Here is a 19,651-nt window from a genome sequence, read left to right on the forward strand (position 1 = left end):
ATGGGTATTCTGTACATTTTGGAGTGAGAAGGGAGGGCTGGGAGGAATATGAGCAATATGGAAAAATCTTTTCAATAGATAAAGAAGACTCTGTCCTGCATCAGGGGCTTTCTCATCCAAGCCCCATGCTAGGCTCACTTAAATTCTTGGGTACAGAGTGATGGTCTGATTGGTTTATCTCACTTCAAAATGTATCTTTCTTTCTCTTTATAGGCCACAGACAAAGAACAGGAGTTTGCTGCTGCGAGTGCAAAACAGCTGGAATACCAGCAGCTAGAAGACGACAAGCTGTCTCAAAAATCATCGTCTAGCAAACTTTCCAAGTCTCCTCTAAAGATTGTCAAGAAACCGAAAAATATGCAGTGCAAAGTGACACTCCTGGATGGGTCAGAATATGCATGTGAAGTAGAGGTAAATTACATTTTGTCTTTTTTTTTTTTTCATCCTGTCTGGAGGAAAATATTTGAAATTAGATTTCTAATTTAAGCAAAAGTGTGAATGGCCTGATATTTCGCCAATGCCAAGCACAGAGATGCTTCCGATGTTTTCTCTGGAGGTTGAAGACGTTGCACAGATTTGAGCTGGATGAGGGATTGTGAGCAGTCCCTGAAACAGCCAGAGACTTTGGATTAATTTTATGTCAGCACATGCCACAACAGAATGCAGAAAATGAATTATGGGCAGCAAAGCCCATAAACAAAGAGGGATTTGATCCCATAGGGCTTCTCTTTTCCTTGGTACTCTGCTGAGTCAAGACTGACATTGAGTCACTGTCCAAACAGTAATTCTGACCATCGTGAGATTAGTGGGGGCATGAGATGAGAGACACCCAGGGGAGGCAGGGGAAATGTCAGGAGCAAGGAGCACTGAGATTGGTGAGTTTTTTGTGCTTCTTCACGATGTCTGTGAATCATAATTGTACATGAACATTACTGGCAGAAAGTTGCTGGTGGTTTTGTGTAAGGAAACTTGCCTTCCCTGCTGGGGCTTTGCCAGGAGCCTGCTTTTGAGAGGGATGGTCTTTGCTGCACTGTCACTTAAGAACTCGTCTGTGCCTGCAGGCAGACCCATGCTAAGAGGATGCCTTGCCTTTAACTCCATCAGGCCATGGAGAAGCAGAGCGTGAGCTAATTCAGCATCTCATAGTGGGCATGAGCAAATTCAGCATCTCAAAGTGGACCCATTTCTTCATTCAGCCTTCCCAGCCATGTCACCGAGGTGGTCTTCGGGAAGTGGGCCAACCTGTCCTGAGCCTGCTTTAGGTCAGGAGGCCACAAGCAGCCGCTGGGAGGCTAAGGATGTGTGTTGGAGGAGTCGGCAAAGCCAGCCCTCCTTTGGGTACCCACAGGGTGTGGCGGAGAAGAAAAGCCACCTGGGTATGACAGAAGATTATAAAGGTAGAGCTGGGATAGTCTGCAGGCTTGAAAGGGGGACCTGGAGGAACACAAAGAAGGAGAGAGGGCGGAGGAAAGGAGTAGCTGACTGGGAGCCAAATTCTGATGTCTTTACAGTCAGATTGCACTCAGCCCTTGCATCTTCCAGACATTCTTGTTTTAAGCGCTTTGGAGAGTGGCAGGTGAGGAAGAACTTTATGATTTTTATTTAACCACAGCTTTACAATTTGGGCCAAATTTTTCTATGCTAACACAGGAGCTGTGATTTTATTAATCTTACAGCAACTTAGCAGTCATGCTGTCAAATATCTTTTCGTTTCACTGGCCCAAGTCCTGTGTTGTTTCCTTCAGACTAGCAATAGCTATCTGGCCACCTACCTTGTGACTATTAAATTGTCATTTCTTGACCTGCAGTCCCAGTTTTGTCTGTCAAGAATAGCGTGTGAACCATTACACTGGAAGAAAGACTAATACTGGCTTTGATGGAAAGAGTCAAACTCATTTCAGCTTTTGCCACTTGCTTATAAATCATGAGTCACTTTTTGGAATACAATCAAGCGAGTTTTACCAAATAGGATTTCTATGGAAATCTTTCTAGCAGGCTGAGCTTTATGAGAATGTAAGATGAAGCAGAAGGGGAGATTCGTTATGTTTGACTTCCACTTATGCAAAAAAATGCTGTGAATAGTACTTTCTTTTAGGAAGTTTCACTTTTTCGATAAACTTGGGCTCTGTTGGAGTAGAATTGTCAAAATGCTAGCATATAGAAGCCATCATGTTTTATTGCTTGTCAGATTTCTCTGCTTTGCAACTTCTGAATAACTCTTGAATAATGTTCAATATAAATTTTTTATGCATTTCTTCTACTTACACTGCTGAAATATTTTGAAGTTGTATTGACTGTCACCAATAATCACTTTATCTGCTTCTAAGATGGTTGGACTTCCTAGGCAGAATGTAATTGATGAGAGTAGAGCTCCTAAAAGGATGAATCCTCAAATGGCAAAGCTATGATGATGAGCAGACCGTTGGGTGCATTGAAACAGAAATTAATCAGGAGGCACAAATATTTCAGGGAACAAGAGCAACTGGAGTGATGCCTTCATTTGCATACCTTAAATGGATGATCCAGACTTTGCATCCTTCCTAGGTGGTTTCGTCAGCATATTATGTGTGTTGAGGATGCAACTGCAGGTACCTCTCTGACACAGCCTACTCTGGCCCATAGGAACACTTGGTAGATCCCCAGGGGAGTCCACTTTCCATGTGCATGAAGTTCATCTACAGCAAAAGGATGCTGTGTCCACCCACAAGAAATTATGTGACTTTCACTGTGCTTTTTCTCCCAGGGAAAAAATGTACAAAGGGAGTAGGGCAATGAGACTGAGGGTCTGTCTCAGGAGGCATCTCAGGAAACCATGTAGGAGCTGGAAGGTGTTGTTCTCCTACAGTAATTTTGCATAATAACAAAGTTCTATGGCTGTTTCACAGAAACTCAGTGCTGCAGCATGAGAAATAATCTGTCACATTTCAGAAAAATACTAGCATATTTTAAGGATCACCTACAAGTGAGCTTACTGTATCCCTTTAAACTGGGGGAAAAAAAATATATATAAAGTATACTAAAAGACCTAACAAATGATGGAGATCAGTAAATTCCCCAAGATTAATTCCTTAAAAGAAAGGGGAGAGGAGCGGACAACACATGGCAATCAAATATTTAGTATTTCCATTCCTTGTGTTTAACCCACTTAACTGCATCTGTTGGTGTGGACGGTGGCCAAGGGTAGGGATGTGAGAATTGGTGGATAGGAGTCAGAAATGTCATCCAATGTTGTCAGCTCCTGTCTTCCAGCTCTGTCTGTATGTTGTAATTCTACCCACAGAAGGCTACAAAGCAATGTAATCTAGAAGGACCAGAAACGTAGGAACCTAATTTTGAGCTAGAATAATAGTTCTGTCAGTGAATCTTGATTTGGGCGTGGGCCAGATATTTATCCCTCCAGAACTGCTTCCCTAGTCTGGGAGCTGGGGATCATTATAGAATCCATCAGTTACTCTATAGAGTGCTTTGCAAATGACAAATGCTTTTATATATGTTAAATATTAATACCTTTTAAAGGAGCTTATTGCTGTCAAGCAGAGCACAACCCACAGCTTCTCAACGATGTGTTCATCCAGTTAATGACCTGACAGCCAAAATTGCACATACTCACAGACTGAGGTGCTTCTGAGGCAGGTTTGGTTAATCCATTATCCCCTTGGTGTCCTTTGTTTCAGAAGGCCCTCTTTCTTATTCCATATTTAATGCTGAGCATCTTCACTGCCTTCTGCTGTATCTTTCAGTCTCTCTCATGTCCAATGCTTTGCATTTGTGACACCAGGAGTTTTTCATACTGCGTGAGATATATCTACAGGGGAAAATGTAGCAGAGGTAACTTCAAAGCTGAGATTAACAGTGGTTCATCTAATGTGGTATCCTTTCAGTGAAAGGATCTTAATCAAATGCCAGGTAAAAGCTTTCTCTTGACTCCCCGTAGTGTTACTGCCTGTGTGCTGTATCTGTCCTGACCCAGAAAGTCTTTCATGCAGTAAGACATTACAAGCCAAATCCAGGTTAAGTAGGTAACCCAACCTGTTCATTCATTCTCCTCCAAAACCACAAACCAGAAGCATTACCGTCTGTACCTCCGCTGCCACTCTTGTCTGGGAGCCTACAGATGGTAGTGTTGGGCTTGTTTAAGAGGGGTGTTTCCTTTAAGAGGTGGGATGGCCACCTAATGGTGCTTTGCCTGTCCAGGGACAGCTGTTGGCTTTTGGAGCAGAAGTATTTGCTGTGTGCTGACATTGTCCCTGATGCTCTATCAAAGAAAAACAGCCTCAGGGTCGCTAAGTGGATCTCCCATGTCATGAAGAAGCTGGAGGTTTCTAACAGGCGCTCAGTCATAGGAGTTGACAGTCTGCTCAGAGGGATGCTGAGCAGTGATTTCCACTTAGATGTCCACCTCTGCTGGAGGCGGTTCTCCTCGGGCTCTTCATTGCACTCCCCCAGCCAGCATCAGGATCAGAAATGCTCTTTGTCAAAAGCGGCCAAGTCCAGAGCTGGAGCCAAAATTGCACTGCAAAGAAGGTGCTGAAGACTTCTATGTTAAGCAAGCTAGACCTGTACCTTGCCTTTGTTGATCTGAAGAACCAAAGATAAAGCAAGATCCAAGACTGCAAATTGATTTCAGATAACCTTAAAAAAGTCAGTGAAGGCACTAGTTCAGGTTTTTCCTAAGATACAAGAAAACAAGCAGAAATAACTTATTTCTGGGTTCCTCCCACTTTAAGTAGGGGTTTTCAAGTGCTGTAGTACAATCACTCTGTTTCTAGGATTTGTTTCCCTCTTTCCTCTCTGCCTCATCTCAATTCTCTGTTATCTAGACTACTGCATTTTAATTAAAAGATGCAAGTGGAACCAGCTGTCATCCTCTCCCTTACGTGTAGCCTAATTTGAAGTGTCTTCCTAAAACAGGTTGGAATTTGCCTTCATCGTTTCTGCTCTAAACATATACATGTTATTAATTGTAAAGTGAGATCAGAAAGCTATAACATAATCTGTCTAAATAAATGGTAAAATAATTAGATTTCATTTTCAAAGGCTCAGCTGTCTGAGCCCATTGGTAATTTATACTCTTTCTTCGTTCCTCTACTGCTCAGACTTTCTTATCGAGCAGGACACCAGTAAATGAAAACAAGTGTTCCCATGGCAGCCTGTCTGTGGCATCTCTGCAGCTTTACATCACATCGAGTGAGTTGCTGTAGGATTCAGTTAGGCTGTGGAGCACAGGGAAAGCCAACATCTCAGAAAGCATTACTGGTATCCCCTCTTCTTGGTGGGTGGGGGTCAGCTGAGGTAGGAGGGGACTGGTAGAAATACACTGTTTGGGGATTTTTTCCATCCAGTTTTCTCAGTTGTGCTGCCACTGGGATCTGGGCAGTAGTTGGGTGTCCCATGCTGTAGCCGCTGCTACGCCTTTGTGATGAACCTCTGGTGTCTTCCTCCCTGATAGAGACCCCGTTTTCTTAATGGATTTCCCTCTGTCCTCAGGTGACTTCAGAGTAGCATACTTGAGTTGAAATGGTGAGTAGTTTTATTTCCATACGTTTGAAACCAGGGTTTATAACATGGACAGAGGCAGACTGGAGTGAACAGGTCCCTTCCTGCCCTGCGCAAGTATGTGCTGAAACTCCTTTTTGGAGACAAAATGGACACAAAATAAATGGATTCTCAAATAGGATGGAGTATTGCATTTTGCATGAATTTTTCTTTTACCTACTAAAAAGTGAGAGTACATGGATGCTCCCTTAAAAAATAAGTCGTTAAAGATGGTCTTAGGACAGGCTTGAAGAATAGAGAACAAGCAGACTTATATCTGCTCTGCCACCACTGCCAGAAATGAAAGAGCGCACTGGCTGACTTCAGTGCTGTGTGTGTTTCTTTTCCTGGTTTTCCAAATCTGGCTTGCAAGAACGCTTCTGGAGGAAAAACCCTTCTGTGTTTCTGTATGGCAGTGGGGGAATGGATGGCCCTGTTGCCCCTCTCCCCATGCAGTGTCAGAGCTAACCCTTCCCCAGGAGCCGTCTCAGCACAGACCTACACACTGCTTTTGCACGGGAAGTTTGATATCATTGAATTTCTCATCCATTGTGAAGTAGGCTTTAATGTCAGGAAGGAAACCTCTGTAATAAGATGCACTCTGCTTTCTGAAGGATACAGTTTCAGTTACCCCCTGCACATTTTAATTGTTTAATGAATTCCACACAGTCTCTTGCAAAAGGCTTTACATGTGAAACTGATTACTGAATGCAAGAGGGAATTTTTTTAATAAGTCTTTTCCTTTCAACCTACTCATTGCTTACATTTCAGTTAATTTAATATGAAGAGTTTTGGTTTAGGTTTTTGTTCCTTCCCAGGGACGTGTTTCAGTAAATGTGACTGGGTTGAGATGCATAGTTGTCGTTACACAGAATGCTTTCTGCCCCCAGACCCGCTAATTAGGGCTGACTTAGATTAGCCAGGGGATTCAGTTAAGATCTATGTTACCTGACACATGTCAGTAGGAGTCTCAGTATTGCCTGAATGTGTTCCAGCTGAATAGAGTTAATACATAACTCTTGTGGCTTGCTTTTTCCAAATACTGTGTGCAGCTTTTTATGAGTTAAAATACTCATCAATTCAAGAAGCATAATGTTATGGAAATCGATACTGATGCTGTCCAGCTCATAATAATCAACTGGGAGGCTGAGCAGAAAAAGGTTTTTTGCTTCAGTTTGGAAATTGAAACAAAAATAAACATGTTAGGATTACCTTTTTAGTGTTTATTGTTCTTATTATCATTATATATTTTTTAAGGTTTTTCACTGAAGCTAAAGAAATCTAAAGTAAAAAAAAAAGTCACTTCAGGTTGAGCCAAGCGTTGTGGAAATGCCATAAGGCAGAGGGAGGGTGGTGGTGTGGCACTTGTGGGGCTGGAGCAGTTCCTTCTGGGCAGGAGAGGCTCGGCTCAGCTCCCCCACAGCTCCTCGCGGCTGGGAGCATCTGGGCTGCTGGTGTTCGGGGAAAAGGTCTCTTACAACCTTGGTAGGAAAACACACCTAAGTGATTAGACAGCTGGGGTCTCTTGTATTTCCTCCAGTTAATATGCAAATATTTTACAGAGACTGAAGGAGAACCAAGAATTAAACCCAGGTCACTCCTTGAGATGTCGCACCAAGTAAATGGCAGGTTGGGCTTTAAATTCCACCTTTTGGCACAGCAGAGGACATGGTCGCAATCAAAATAAATGCCAAAAGTTTACAATAGCAAATAAAAAATTTGTACATGTCCTCTCCACATCCGTTTTCTGCATCGAGTCCTCTTATCTCTTGCCTTTCATTAGTAGTTTCTGAAAATTATTTCAATGGTGAAATGATGGGTTTAGCAGACAAAAATCTTCATTTTGATACTTTAGAGGCACCAGCCATTTTTCATAATGGTGAAAACTATTGGGAGAGGTCAACCTATATTGACAAATATTTTCAGCTGCCCTGAAGCTGCATTTTCTAGGGAATAAATGATTAGTTGAAAACTTCCGAGTGAAACCTTGCCTCCAGTTCCCTCCCCTTGGTGCACCAGTTGGACACAAGCCAGGCAACAGGAGCTTGTTCTCCATCTGCTGAAGATTTTATAAGTTTTTTTGGTCATGCACACTCAAACCCAGGTACTGCAAGGCTCATTGCTGGTTAACCTGTTTGCAAGAGCCCATGGGAGGATGATCTTTTACCTGCCTTTTACCCCAGACAGATGGAGGTGTTTGGCTCCAGGGATCCTGTCCTTGTCACCATCTTTGCTGGTGGCCTCATGAGGTTGAGACTGTGTCAATCCCTCCGCGTTTGTCTTCTCCAGGTGCATTGCCCAGGGTGGTCCTCACCTCAGAGAGCCTGCTGCTTCTTACTGGGGTGCCTGGTGCAGCCAGCACACAACCTCTGCACATGTTTTTAAGCATTGCTGGAATATAAATCACATAGAGTGGATGAAGGGCTTTGCTTACCCTTTTCCCTTCCCCAAACGGATGGTCAGATTTTAAAGCCTCCTGCTGTTTCTGGACAATGTGTCTATTCCCTGATCTACCCAATGCCCATCCTCACAGAGAAGTTGCTGATTTTCTTGTCGCTGCCCAGTCACGTTTCTGCCAAGCCTTCCTACTTTTTATTATGTTTCCTGCCCCATTTCTGCATTACTTGAGTGCCTGTTATCTGCTCCAGCTCCCGACCGAGCTGTCTAAATTAATCTCCAATGCTGCTAGTTGTTTCCATTTTACAGATGCTGTCCCCATGTTAACACTTAGAGTTGCTGTTTTCCAACCAAAACTAAGTAAATGTCCACTTTATTATCATCTCCTAAAAATATTAGCTGTCATATAAAATCCTCATATGTTGTATGGGTGATTTTTTCCAGCTGAGCCCCGTGTGGTGTTCGCTGGGCTGCTTTTATCTTTTCTTATGTCTGTCTGTTGATACAGTGAACAAAATATCAGAGATGGGACTGGGTGGTGAGGAAATACCTGCTTGTAAAGCGAAGCTTTGATAGGCAAGCGAGGTCTGTCTCTCATGGTTATCTTGCTCTGGCAGAAATGGTTTTGATCTGAAGTGGATGTAGCTTGAGAATAGGCTATGCTGTTTTTTTTGACAACCCCGCATTGATGGTGTGATACTGTCTAAGTTACCCCAAATCTAGAAGCCCGATCATTGTGCTGCCTCTCCTGTATCAAGAGCATCTTTCTGTGCTATGTTTTCTGTGCAATGAATTTTTTTTTTTCCCCGCTCCAGCCTGCCAATGTAGGTCAGGGAGAGCTCTGTGGCTTTTGAATTCATATGGCGAGATTACTCTGTAAATTGGACTATGTTGACAGTAGAGCTTTTTTCAGCTGAAAATAAACAAAATGTTTATGGTTGATTTTTGCTGATATATGTAAATAACTATTTATGGTACAGGTAGTGGTTGGCTCCCCTTGCTGTGTCAGTGCTAGGCTTGTGTGTAGTTAGCAGTTACACAAGAGAGATGAGTGTTTGCTGAGCTTCTCCAAGTATAGGTAGAATAAGGAAAATATTTATATTTATAACCCTCACTGGAGAGCTTCAACTGCTGTATTGAATCCCAAGAGACCTGCTTGAGTTACCGCAGAGTGTCTTGCAGGAGGCGGTAGGGCAGTCAGGAGGCAATAAGCCAGTGGATCAGCTGCATGTCTAGTTAAAATCCAAGCCCAAACAATCTGCGTTCTCAAGAAAGCTGAGCAAGGAGGGTAATTTCTCTGTTGAAAAGCCTTCAAAATCATAGAATACGGTTTATTATTTTATGTCGGGATTTAGCAAATGTGTGAGACTAATCAATGTGCTGAGAATTGAACTGCTGTTTGAAAAATAGTATGCACTGCTTTTTACCTTTATCGGAGAGTAGTGCTTGTAAGCTGTTACCAGATCTTAGTTTTTACAGTATGAATTCTGTTGATGCAGTTGGGATGCCCAAGCATTTGATAACCATCACGTTTGACAGGTATTTCTGTAGCCCTTGTGCACATGCAGTGGTGGCTATTAAGCTTCCACGTATAAAGACAAGCTCCAGAGTATTTATTGTTTCTCAAGTGCTCCCTTTTGCTGCTTTGCATTGCCATGAACGAAGTGCCTGCTTTATTGCTAAGCAGGCAAACTGTGTAGCGCACACATCGGTATGCTTAGGACTTGTGTGATGCCGGTGCTGGTGTGATCTCTGCTGCTGATGTAGAAGGCAAAAACCCTGATTTGGTTTGATGCCAGATTCGGGACTAGGTCACCAATCTTCTTACTGGGATTTAGCAGTCCCCTGGGTTTTTTTAGATTAGTGCTGGCTTTTTAGGATTGCCAGCTCAAATGGCATTAAAGAAGGTTGCCTCTGATAAAAACTACGTCGTGTTATACAATGTCATTGACACTTAGTGCAGGTGTGTAGCTATAGCATAGCCAGTGTTTCATATTTGTCTAAATGCTTCTATTAAATACTTAGGAGATAGATGTCAGAAAAGGTTATTTTCAGGAATGGTAATAGATTTCAATGTGCTATATTACAATAAATATCAATAAGTTCATAAATTATAGTACTACCATGATGGGGGGAAAAAAGAAAATGATCAGTCGTAGTCGTATGTCAAAATATCTTCTAGTCTACTGTAAGTTTTCTTACGTGATGTTTGTTTATATGTGCAGAGGAATGTAGGGTAGAGTTCTAAATTAACAAGTAGAGATAGGCAAAATAATATTGCAGTTTTTATTTCAGAGTATTAGAATATGTTGGTCACCTACTGGGATGTATATGCAGGTTCACACATAAAAATGTCAATAAAGAAATAGAACATTTGGAGAGCTTGTATTGGCATGCAGCTTTCGGGAAAGGCATTTCTTTATATGAAGTATACTTATATTGGGGGAAAAAAAAAGTCTTTTTAACAGAGCTTTTACTCAACTATATCTTTCTGAAATTGTCCAGCTCTTGGTTCTTCCCACATCTGGCTAAATTGTTTACTCGGTAGATTGTATTTGGAACTGCAACCTGGGACTTTTCCAAATGCAGTTTGCCAGTGAAGTTTCATTAGTAGCTATAATTAAGTACGTAAAAGATTAAACAGTATTTCATTTTGAAAAGAAAAAAATGGATGTGTTTTGCTTTGAAACTTTAATTTCATTGCCTTCCTTTACTTTGCCACCTGAAAGGCTGGCAGAAAGATCTTGTTCAGTATCTTCTACACTTGCTGGCGAACTGCTTACAAACTGGTTGAGACTGTTATGTCCATCCAAGGGATACATGTGTCCTCATAAATGTTCATTTATAATACTCTGCATATGCCAAACCCAAGATTTTTCCCTAAGAAACATAAAATAGTTGGAGTAAAAAAGACCGGATGAGTTCATTTCTTTTATCTTTAAGCTTTTCTCTGTTTGTCTGTGTGGGAAGAGGGGAGTAGGGTATTTGTTGTTTGCTTTGCCACTTTGTATGTCTTACTGCTGTCTTTGGTGTACAAGGTTGTACCACTAACCAGCAAAGTTCTGGTTCGGTAGCAGAAGCGACTTTCTCTAAAATGTTTTGTATAATGCCTAGCACATCACTCTCAATGCACTGAACTTTCAGATAAACTAAATATTGATGTTTCTGGAACTGCCAGTGCCATTTTCAGCAAGCACAGCAGGGGATGTAGGGGCCTAAATTCCGGTGGCCAAGTCATGTTATGCTTTTAAAAGCTCTCATCCTGCAAGTTATACATGTTGTCTGTAAGCTGTACTTCAGTAAACCAGAGGGAAACTTGCTGATTTTCTGCCAGTTAACACTCCAGGAAAAATTATCCATCCTATTCTTCTTCCTGGATGCTCCCCACTTAGCTTCCTACTGGGAACTTCGGTTGAGAAATGATAGATTTGAAGAAATTCAGAGTTTCTTTTCTCCTCTGTCACCTTTCTCCTTCATCTTTTGCCTGTGGAGAGAAACTATGGAGAAGTGTAAACACCACAAAAGCAAATCCTCTGAAAATGCAAAATACAAATGTGTAGAAGTGAAATGAAGTTAAACTTCTTTGGAATTACTTCTTCCATTTATCTTCCTTGGGAAAAATAAACCTTCTGCTGTTTTTTTTTTCCATCTTCTAATCAAGATTTGTTCAAAAACCACATTCTTCCTATTTGGAAATTTTCTGGCCTAAAGTGGAATGATTAGCTTCTACAATTGTTCAGTTCAACCCTTCATATCTTGACCAGCTTGAACTCTTTCAGAAAAAATATGGTAAATGTCATAGTATGTAGATTTTTATTTTATTTGCAGATAAAAATGCACTCCTTACCAGAATGACTGCGTGAGTTTAGGACCTCTGATTGACTCTCCGTGGATGGAGAAGGCTGTGATGTGGTCACCAGTTCCTCTGCATTTAGAACCACATTGAATGTGCGCTTACTCGTAAATTTGCATATGTTTCTGCAAGCACATATTATGTGCATTAAATTATCTACATATTTGCCTATGCATATTAAATTATGACATATTTGTGATGGTCAAATCCCTCCCCCAGAAATGGGCTTCTCAGTACAAAAGTGATCCTGGAAGCTTGCATACACTTGAACTTGCAAGTAATGACCGTTTGCACAAGTAATGTTTTTTTCTGGGATTGGACATATTTTTGTGTAAGCTGGGTAATTCATGAGGAAAGAATGAGAAAGTGTGTTGTCAGGAGGCTGGAATTCAGCAACTCGGAGACTCAGCTGGGGGAATTTGTGGGAAGAGAGTGCTCGCTGCGGTGAGTACAAAGTATTCCTGACAACCAGTTAATCATTTACACGTGTTTGTGTTGCAAGAATAATTACAGAAGCTGCAACGTGGGGAGGGAGAAACTTCCCCTTGTGTATGCTAGTTATTTGTTGCCATATACATTTTAACTTTTACGGGTGTTTTCTTTGCACAGAGGAGATCACCTTGTGGCCCGTGCAGTGTTGACCAAAATAACTTGCAAAATGCAATTTAAACAGAGACAGTAAAATGAAATAAAATCAGTGGTCTGGACACAATTGGAATCTTTTTCATCATGCACATTGCAAATGAAAAAATAAGCTAATACTTCCCCACCAGAAAGAACGGGAGAAAAGGAAGAGGTTACTACAGCCATATGCCAAAATACATTGCAGCATGTAAGGCTAGAGCCAGACCACACATTTATACAGTGCATTGTTAAGATCCATTGGGAAGTGCAAATGCTAATTAGGAATGTGAACCAGATAACCTCAACATCAGTTAAAGTCCAATTATTCCTACCGGGATTTCATGATACTAATCTGTTAGTCCTTCTTCCAGCGATCGTGCCCAACTAGAGTTATTACAGTAATTGTACAAGGGTTTGATGCCAGGCTGGTGCCAGTGTTGCGTTGTTCGCTGGCTGCTTGACAGCTTTTCCGAGGAAAGTGGCAGTCACGTTTGCATATGTGCAAACTCTTTCCATTTAAAATCCAGGTCCACAGCTGTGGTACTTGTTCGTCTTGCTGTGCTCCTTGCCTGAGCAGAAAGGGGGGCAAAGTTTCAGTTCATTGAGGTGCCCTGACCTTCTAGGTACTATGCAGTGGAGATGGTGGTTATTGGTGGCAAAAATGAATCCCTTTATAGCTGTTTGACTGTGGCACTCTTTCTACCTTCAGGTTTTCCCTTGTCTGTAAAACTCCCGTCTTGTACAAGACATCAAGTGTGATGTCTTGTAATTGCTTTCAAACAGGAGGGGCATACCTGCGTGCTGCAGATGGCTTCCTCCCCCAGCCCTTGCTCAGTGTTTTGCGTCCACATGAGACTGCAGCATTGGATGCAAAAATAGAACTGCTCCAAAATGTGACACTTTGGAGACTGCAATAGCTTTGATTTCTAGGAAGCTGAGAGGGCTGTTTTCTGCCCTTCAGCTCCTCATCCTAGTTCCCTATCAGTGAGAGGAAGGTAATCTGCTCGTAAGTAAAAATAGAGTATGAGAGTAGACTAGCACTCGACACATTAATCAGGTACACGACGATTAACCCCTTAGTGCCTGCGGAGGTGCATGGGGAGCCTGATATCACAGCCACGCTGGTTGTAAGGGACTGGGCAGGCCCCTGATTTGAGGAGGGTGACGGCTGGCACTGGGTCAGGCCAGCTGTGGCAACACCAGGCCAATGTCTTGAAAACCTCTGAGGATGGAGGCTTCTCAGCCTTGCTGAGATACCAGTCCCAGTGTGGCATTGCCTCTCCAGGGAGAAATTTGTCAGACAGAGCATTGGATTCAGTCTGGAAGAAGCCCGAGTGGTGACAGGTCCTCAGTATGGATGCCTCTCTGCTGGAATAAAGCTAGGAAAGATGGCTGGTCTGGTAGGTTGGAGGCTACCCAGCAAGCAAAGGTGTGTTGTTCAGGGTAAGGGTGCATCAGAAGAGAGGCTCAGGCTGCATCAGCAAGGTGAGTGCCAAAATGCCCCGCAGACGGTTGAGAATGGTCATGTTTTGGGGACAGTGCAGGACTGCCAAACCAGGAGCCACAGCAGCTTGAAGGACACATTTCTGAGAGATGGTGCCTCCCGATGTGAGGCAGCCAAACCTATGCTCTTGCAAAGAGGCAAAATTTGCCTCTTGGAGGCAGTGGTTCTGGATCCTGATAAATCTTCTTCTGGCACAACCAGCTTCCCATCTGGGAAGCATCATCCAGCACATAACATTTGAAATCTTCCTGATCTCTTACCTATATCTCACTAAATAGCAAAGAGGGTTCCTGGGGTCTTATTAGCACCTGCATGTGAATGAAGTTGGTTTCACATTTTTGTCTTAAGTTATTGGTTGTTCATTTCCCATATAATTTTCCTCATTGCTTGCCACAGTACAGTAAGATATGGTTTTGGTAGCTTGATTGCTACAACAGAGGGTTTATTGTTACCTGAGGGTCCTGATGGACAGCAAGGTGAACAAGAGTCAACAATGTGCCCTGACAGCAAAGGCAGCCAGTGTCATCCTGGGCCACATTAGCCAGTGTTATCAACAGGTCAAGGGAGGTGATCCTTCCCCTCTACTCAGCACTGGTGAGGCACTCCTGCAGTGCTGGGTCTAGTTCTGGGTTCCTCATGAGAGACATGGACATACTGGAAAGAGTCCAGCAAAGGGCCACAAGGATGATGAAGGGACTGGAGCGTCTCTCCTATGAGGAAAGGCTGAGAGAGCTGGGACTGCTCAGCCTGGAGAAGAGACGGTTCAGGGGGGATCTCATCAGTGCATACACATACCTGATGGGAGGAGTAAAGAAGACAGAGCTGGACTGTGCTCAGTGGTACCCAGTGCCAGGACAAGAGGCAACATGCTCAAAGCAAAATACAGGAAATTCCATTTAAACATAAGAAAAAAACATTTTTATCACGAGGGTGCTCAGACGCTGGCACAGGTTGCCCAGGCAGGCTGTGACGTCTCTATCCTTGGAGATATTCAAAGCCCAAGTGGACACAATCCTGGGCACCCTGCTCTAGGTGGCCCTGCTTGAGCAGGAGGATTGGACTAGGCAATCTCCAGAGGTGCTCACCAGCCTCAGCCAGTCTGTGATTCTGTGATTACATTGATGCGCAGTACGTATTTTGTGACAGAAGTGACAATGTATCTATAACAAAGACTTGGTTTTTTTTGCTTTAATAATATTCTTTTGTCATAAGTATATTACAGTTTATGGGCTTAATCATAATAAAGGAAAACTTTCTTGTTATTTGTCTGCAGTAAGAAATGACAGACATTGTACCCAAATGTTTGCCGATGATAATAATTGACTTTGTAATAATCTTGTTACCCACCCAGAGCTAAGATGGAAGTACTTAATTTTTGAGCTCCTCACTCTCAGTGATGTACAAGGTGTTATCTTGATCTGGTGGTCTTGTAAGGGAACAGGGGTGGGATGGAGGGTTATGGACTGAAGAAGCCGATGTGGAGGGGCTTGAGCATGGACTATTTCTGGGGAAGCCACTTAGGGGATGGGAGAGCCTTTTGTGGCCTTCAGCCTCCCAAGGAGGGAGACACTCAGCTCCAAAAATAAGGAGAAGCTGGCGAGGAAAGAGGCTGCTTCTCCTCTCCCTTGCATGTGGGAATTGCTGGCGGGCGCAGGCTTGCCAAGTTCGCTGCTGCTGGCTCCTTTCACTGGGAGCTTGACCAGGAGGCTGTTTATTCCCCTTCCAGCTTCTAGTGAGAGCCCTGGCCTTTATAGAGCTGCAGGGAGCAGGCTGTGAAAACTGTAAAGTTTTTGCTCCCGGACTTTTGTAGTCATTTATACCATTCCATCTATGTTTTGCATTCTTTCTGTTGTCTTGATTTCCTGAAGCTTAAGTAAAGTGCCTCTTTTTCCACATCTACAGATTTAATTTCACCCCATTCATGCCTGAAAAATAGCTAAGGATATTTCTGCAGGAGAATGTTGCCATATTTACCTTTCAGAAAAACTCTTCATTTACAGGGCAAGTATTTTATAGCATGAAGTCTGGTATTTTGGGGTTGTTTTAAATCCACATTTTTTGGACTGCTGAGAATTGGTTGGCATTTTTGTCATTAACCTGTGATCCACAGTAACCAGCAGACTGTCAGTCTTTCATCGCCTTAGACTTATCACCCCAAAATGGTGGGAAGCGAAGGTTTAGGATGGGTTGAGGAGCTGTAGGAATTTGTAACTTGACCTTTCTCTCCTCCTCCTCCTCCTCCTATTCTCTCCGTGCCAAAGCAATGATACCCATGCCTTGTCTGGCGTGCTTATTTGGGCACACAGTAAAATAAAAGCAATTAACAAGAGCACAGGAGGTCTGTTCAGTTCCTTTAATTATATATTCCTAGCTAAACCTCTTACTTTCTGATGGATTAATGCAGTATCCTCCCCTCACTGCGTTTTTGTGCAACGTTGTTTTAGAAAGAGGGTGTGCATGCTAATGCTGCATGAGCACAAAGCAGCAGTGCTGCATATATGCAGGTACGCGAGGATTTGGAGGACATCAGTGGTGGCTACATTGCCAGGCAACCCCTGCTCCCCCAGATGATAGGAGCCCTCTAAATCCTGCTCCCACGGGTCAGCTCTGACCTGAGAAGACGTGCTCAGGGGCAGTGGCGAGGCTGCAATGTGAGGCTTATCTGTCTGCACACTTGATGGGGTGTTTCTGCAGAGAGTGAGAAGGAAAGTGGTCCTGGCAAGGCTTCCCCTCAACCGTCACCAGTTCACACCTGGTGTCTGGTGAAGAGAGGACCCTGTCCGGGAAGGGCTGTCAGTTATACCTGGCATTTCTGATGTCCTCTTGCAGCATGGGCAGGGCTTTCCTGTATCCTGATGCAGCAGGAATTTTGTGGAAAGTGGCTGAGTACAACTGAGCATCTTTGTACAGGAGGAGGATCCATTTTGTCATGGACAAAACCTGAGCTGTGCAAGTTCTTCCAAGCTTGCCATACTTCTCACTTGCCCATGATGTGTAGCCAAAGAAGAAATCCTGAGCGTTGGTGATTTTTTTTGGTTAGTTGGTTTTTATTACAGCACTGCCCCACACAACTGTTTCCTGCAATTCCCTGTTAAAGCACCGTACCTTGCAGCTGCTCGCTACTATTTCTCAGAGCTGACATCTGTGTAGCTGCATGGATTGGCCACACAAAACAGCTCCTGTGTTGGCCTTGTGTGACTCTTAAGAGGACATTGAAGTGTCACAATTCAAATACATGCGAATGGTACAGTGGTGCAGACATAGTGCTTCTCAGAGCAGGCGTCCTATAGAGCTAACCTGCTTATTTCTCTCCATTCAGTATAACCACTTGGTTTGTTATCATCTAGGGAAGCCAGAAATTTGGTAAAATACAGCATTGCTTGCTCATAGCAGATGTGACTGTTTTGGCTTGAAGGCTCTGACTTGGTTCCTCTCTGCATGCCAGTAGTCAAGTCTTTTTTTATCTGCCTGATCATCTTCATGGAGCATCAAGTAGAAAACCACCAACCTCTTATTATCTACTTCCAAGTTCAGGGCGTGACAAATTAACTAAACATTTGTTTGAAATTATAAAGGAGCTGGGATATAGTTATGCTTCTTACTACAGGGTGGAAAGCATGTGACAAGCAGAACAAGGCCCTAGAGCTGTTTGCTCAAAAGACACAGTAAATGAAGTTACAGCAATGCGCTTGCAATGCATTTCTGTGCCTGTTTTTTCTCAGCTGGAGGACACTTGTTAGACTCTATCAGCCACACTCTTCAGTTTCCCCATCGATAAAAATGTAGAGGATATTTCCCCTCCTCCTTTCTAACGCAGAGCCTCAGTAGAAATACCAAATTTAACATAAATGAGGTTACACTGCACAACTCCCTCTTACCATCTCTCGTAATGTTTTCACAGGGTGTTAGGCACCAACCCTCAATTCTCCTTTTTTTTTTTTTTTTTTTTCCTCTTGGCACGCTTTCCACTTCTAAAATAGTTTGAGGCCAGCGTTGGGCTCCTCTTTGTTGGCATAGCTATGTCAGTTTGGATTGTGAAATATCCATCCCTGGGCCAAGGCTGCTGGGCTGGCGGCGTGGTCCGGGCGCAGCTCTGTCAGCCGAGGTGTGTAAATTCAGAGGCGGCGTTCGCTCCTCTTTGTGTCAGCCTCCTGCGCTGCGTTTGAAGCAAGTAGTGTATTTCCAGTCTGCTTCAGGTCACATGTATGCTACAGATAAAGAAAATGCGGCGCTGACATCAACTGAAGTATTTATGTAAGCATGTGTTTGAGATAAAGTGGGGAGATTTTTTCCTGTAGATGAGTTGCACTTAGGGAAGCAGGCAGTGATGAAACAGTGGCCCAAGTAATTTTGAATCGTTTACCGTAATTAACACTTATCAAAGTTGGCACATGTAGCTTATAAAGAGGATGTTTCTCTGTGTCTTTGGATTTTTGGAGATTTTTTTCTCAGTGTCACATATAACGCCGAGAAGTAGGATGACCTGAATTCATACCGTCCAATAGGAGAGATACTACAAAGCTTCTGCTAAAGGCTCTGGCTGTTGACAGTGCGAGGTCTTCTCAGCTAATGTGTTAGCAGTAAAGAAGGTTTGTGGGACACTGGAAAACTGCTTTCTCACCCAGCTGTGTTCCCAGTGAAGTACTAGGCTCTTCCAGTGATTTCAGTAGATGATATATCGTATTTACCCGTATATTAGACAAAAACGGATCCTGGAATCAGTGCATGTTGTTACCAAAGCAAAAAATATCTCTATATTTGGCTTTTCCTCTAGTGGCTTCCCCCCCCGCCCCCCGCCATCACAGCCCTGATAGCCCATAACTAGGAATATTTTGTACCCTTCTTTGTTGCTACTGTTGCACACAAAGAACTGCCCCGGTTTGCTGAGATACCACCTTGGCATGCATTTGAAGTTGCAATTTCTGAAAGACAGAAGAGGTCTTCTAATTGAGAGTTGAAACGTGACTCACACTGGCTCAGTTTTAACTCCACGAGGACATGAACTTTATGGAAAACAGATCTGCCCCATTCAGCAGATTCTTATGAAACTCCCCATCAATAGGTTTGAAAGATGGATGAGTTTAAATAAATAATTTTAGTGTTATTGATTTGAGAATTAAACAGCAAAGGTGTTACTTTAATGCTTATATTATTTTGCAAACGTGACTTTTTTTCCTGTTCATTTCCCACAGAAACGTTCCAGAGGTCAAGTGCTGTTCGACAAAGTGTGCGAGCATCTGAACCTTTTGGAAAAGGACTACTTTGGGCTAACATACAGAGACACGGAAAACCAAAAGGTAACCTACAAAACTGTGGCTGGCCTTTGGCATGTGGACATAAGAGCTCTGCCAGACATCCCACGGACAGTGGAAACCATTTAGAAGTTGTTACCTTCCTTGCCAAGTTCCATAGGCATAGCTTGAGCTATTGTTTTTTGTAACTCTACCTCTCAAGAGCATCCCCTGTGTTTCACTGTCTTCCCTCTGTGTTGACTATTTATGACATGAAAGGAGTTAGTTAATCATATAGCTGGTTCTCTTTCTAGTATGATTTATTTCATTACTGTGATAGATGAAAGTCAGATTTACATTCATAGATACACTACTAAACCTATAATACTAAAATAGAGCTTAATAATACTATGGTTGGGATACAGATAGCCGGGAGTTGATTGACTGCTTCTGCTAACTGCTAAGATAAAATAAGGCTTTAAGTCTTGACTTTCTTTATCTGAGTGT

General features: G+C 42.9%; 1 protein-coding gene across 3 annotated transcripts in view; it reads left to right on the forward strand.

Annotated features, from left to right (window-relative positions):
• EPB41L3 (erythrocyte membrane protein band 4.1 like 3) overlaps positions 1-19,651 on the forward strand; it is a 68,403-nt gene that overhangs the window by 6,206 nt on the left and 42,546 nt on the right. For all 3 annotated transcript variants that reach the window (XM_068396405.1, XM_068396406.1, XM_068396407.1), the window contains exons 2-3: positions 214-411; positions 19,106-19,210. In XM_068396405.1, the coding sequence (XP_068252506.1) occupies positions 214-411; positions 19,106-19,210 (303 nt within the window). The remainder of the gene's footprint in view (positions 1-213; positions 412-19,105; positions 19,211-19,651) is intronic.

The sequence above is a fragment of the Nyctibius grandis genome, chromosome 3 (genome assembly GCF_013368605.1).
Source record: "Nyctibius grandis isolate bNycGra1 chromosome 3, bNycGra1.pri, whole genome shotgun sequence".
NCBI classification, from domain to species: Eukaryota; Metazoa; Chordata; class Aves; order Nyctibiiformes; family Nyctibiidae; genus Nyctibius; species Nyctibius grandis.